This window comes from Cryptomeria japonica, chromosome 3, assembly GCF_030272615.1.
Source record: "Cryptomeria japonica chromosome 3, Sugi_1.0, whole genome shotgun sequence".
NCBI classification, from domain to species: Eukaryota; Viridiplantae; Streptophyta; class Pinopsida; order Cupressales; family Cupressaceae; genus Cryptomeria; species Cryptomeria japonica.
In genome coordinates this window covers 146,287,290-146,289,029 of record NC_081407.1, presented here as the reverse complement: position 1 = coordinate 146,289,029, position 1,740 = coordinate 146,287,290, and the positions used below count along the sequence as shown (strand labels likewise).

At 33.5% G+C, this 1,740-nt stretch overlaps 1 protein-coding gene across 1 annotated transcript; it reads right to left on the bottom strand.

Annotated features, from left to right (window-relative positions):
- Positions 1-642: 642 nt before the first annotated feature.
- On the bottom strand, positions 643-1,473 carry LOC131037848 (EG45-like domain containing protein). Its single transcript, XM_057970080.2, has 3 exons — positions 1,260-1,473; positions 888-1,188; positions 643-718 (listed from the first exon to the last, which is right to left on the bottom strand). The coding sequence occupies exons 1-3, from the start codon at positions 1,369-1,371 to the stop codon at positions 712-714; spliced, it is 420 nt and encodes a 139-aa protein (XP_057826063.1). The 5' UTR covers positions 1,372-1,473; the 3' UTR covers positions 643-711.
- Between the last annotated feature and the right edge of the window lie 267 nt (positions 1,474-1,740).

Here is a 1,740-nt window from a genome sequence, read left to right as displayed (position 1 = left end):
TTAAATCAATGAATAGTGAACTCATAGTTTCTATCAACACATGACAGTCCACCACATTCTTTACAAAACCACACTTTGAAAACAGCTAGATGTGCAAACTAGAATTTAACATTTATTTTCCATTTTTTTTCCTCTACCACTTTTTACTAATCTCCTCCCTACTTTTCACTAATCTCTCACTCTTTTCCTACCCTTCCTATTCTTATTGCTCTCTATCTCCACCATTTCTAAATTGGTTTTGAGAATGAAAATACTCAATTGATAATGAGAATGAAAATACTAAATTGATAATGAGAATGAAAATGCAAGCTCTGTGATAGAAAATCTTATATTGAAGAATGACCCCCAAAAAATAACTATCATTTCACAATAATTGACCCATCCCTTCAATAATCTTCCTATTTCATCATGTGCAAGCTATCTTAAAACACCAACAAATAATAAGTCTTAGCCCCTTATTAAACACACAAATATTTAATGAATTCTATAATCTTTCTATTTTTTATCATTGCTAATATAGCCCCAAACTTCCATTTAAAGATCACGCGACAAAATAATAACCAACTTATGCCTTAAAAGAGGCAGAAAGAAACGAAGTAACACGAATACTTTATTTATTTTCTCTTCAGAACATTAATTACATAATGTAGATCTACATCGATCTTTGCTTTTGCCGCGCATAACTTTAACTTGGTGAGGAATTCTGCTGCATCAGACTCTGCACATACAAAAACAAAACATTAAAAACATCAGCTATACATTAACAAATTCAAAATTTCAGAAACCCCTTCGTACGCAAAATGCCCAGCCAAACACTATACATTTTCAAATAAAAATTGCAATGGTCATAATCGTAAATGATAAGTAGGGATGAGATGGAGTGTTACTGTTCGTATTCGACGTTAATCTTTTTAGCAGAGGAATGAGCAATGTGAGAAAACGCATCCGCAGATAAATGAAAAGTTGCATCGCCATTATCACATCCAGCAGAAGAACAGTAATCCAGAATCTTTACGACAAGGGATCTTTGTCTGCATGGATTAACTCTGTCGTTACTTGTTCCGCTCAAACATCGAATTCTGTATTTTCTTCCGCAGGCAGCCTGGTTGTCCCAAATCGCGTCATTAGCCGCTCCAAAAAGATTGCCGGCTGGAAATTGCCTCTGATTGTATCCATAGCACGAAGTTGCTGCAAATTCCAAATAAAAAATCAACCTACCAGAGAATTAGGTTTATTGCACTTGATTTAATCATACTTACGGACATATGGAGGACCGTAGAAGGTTGCTGTGCCCACATCAGCTGCACAAAAATGAACCTGAATCGCCAAACTTATTGAAATAATAGCAAGTATGATTTCATATGTTTTCATGATGACGTTGAATGACTGGGTACATGCTTGTGTTGGATCACCGAGTCATGTGTCAGATACACGTATTTATAAATAAAGAAGAGAACTACTTGCAAGCAAACGCAGTAGAGTACAAATATATTTACTAGAGTAACTTCAAGGGAAGTTTTGATTCGGTTAGTATGGTATCTGGAAACGGTGTCATATATTATAAGAGATGGGGAGCATAAATTTAAGGGAATGGTATCTTTCAGTAATTGGTTCTTAGGAGAAGAAATTTCAGCTTATAGATTCGTGCTCTCCTTAAATATATGTATATATTATAAATATAATTAATAATATATTATAAATATAATTTATTATTAATTATTAATGATAAATGATATATTA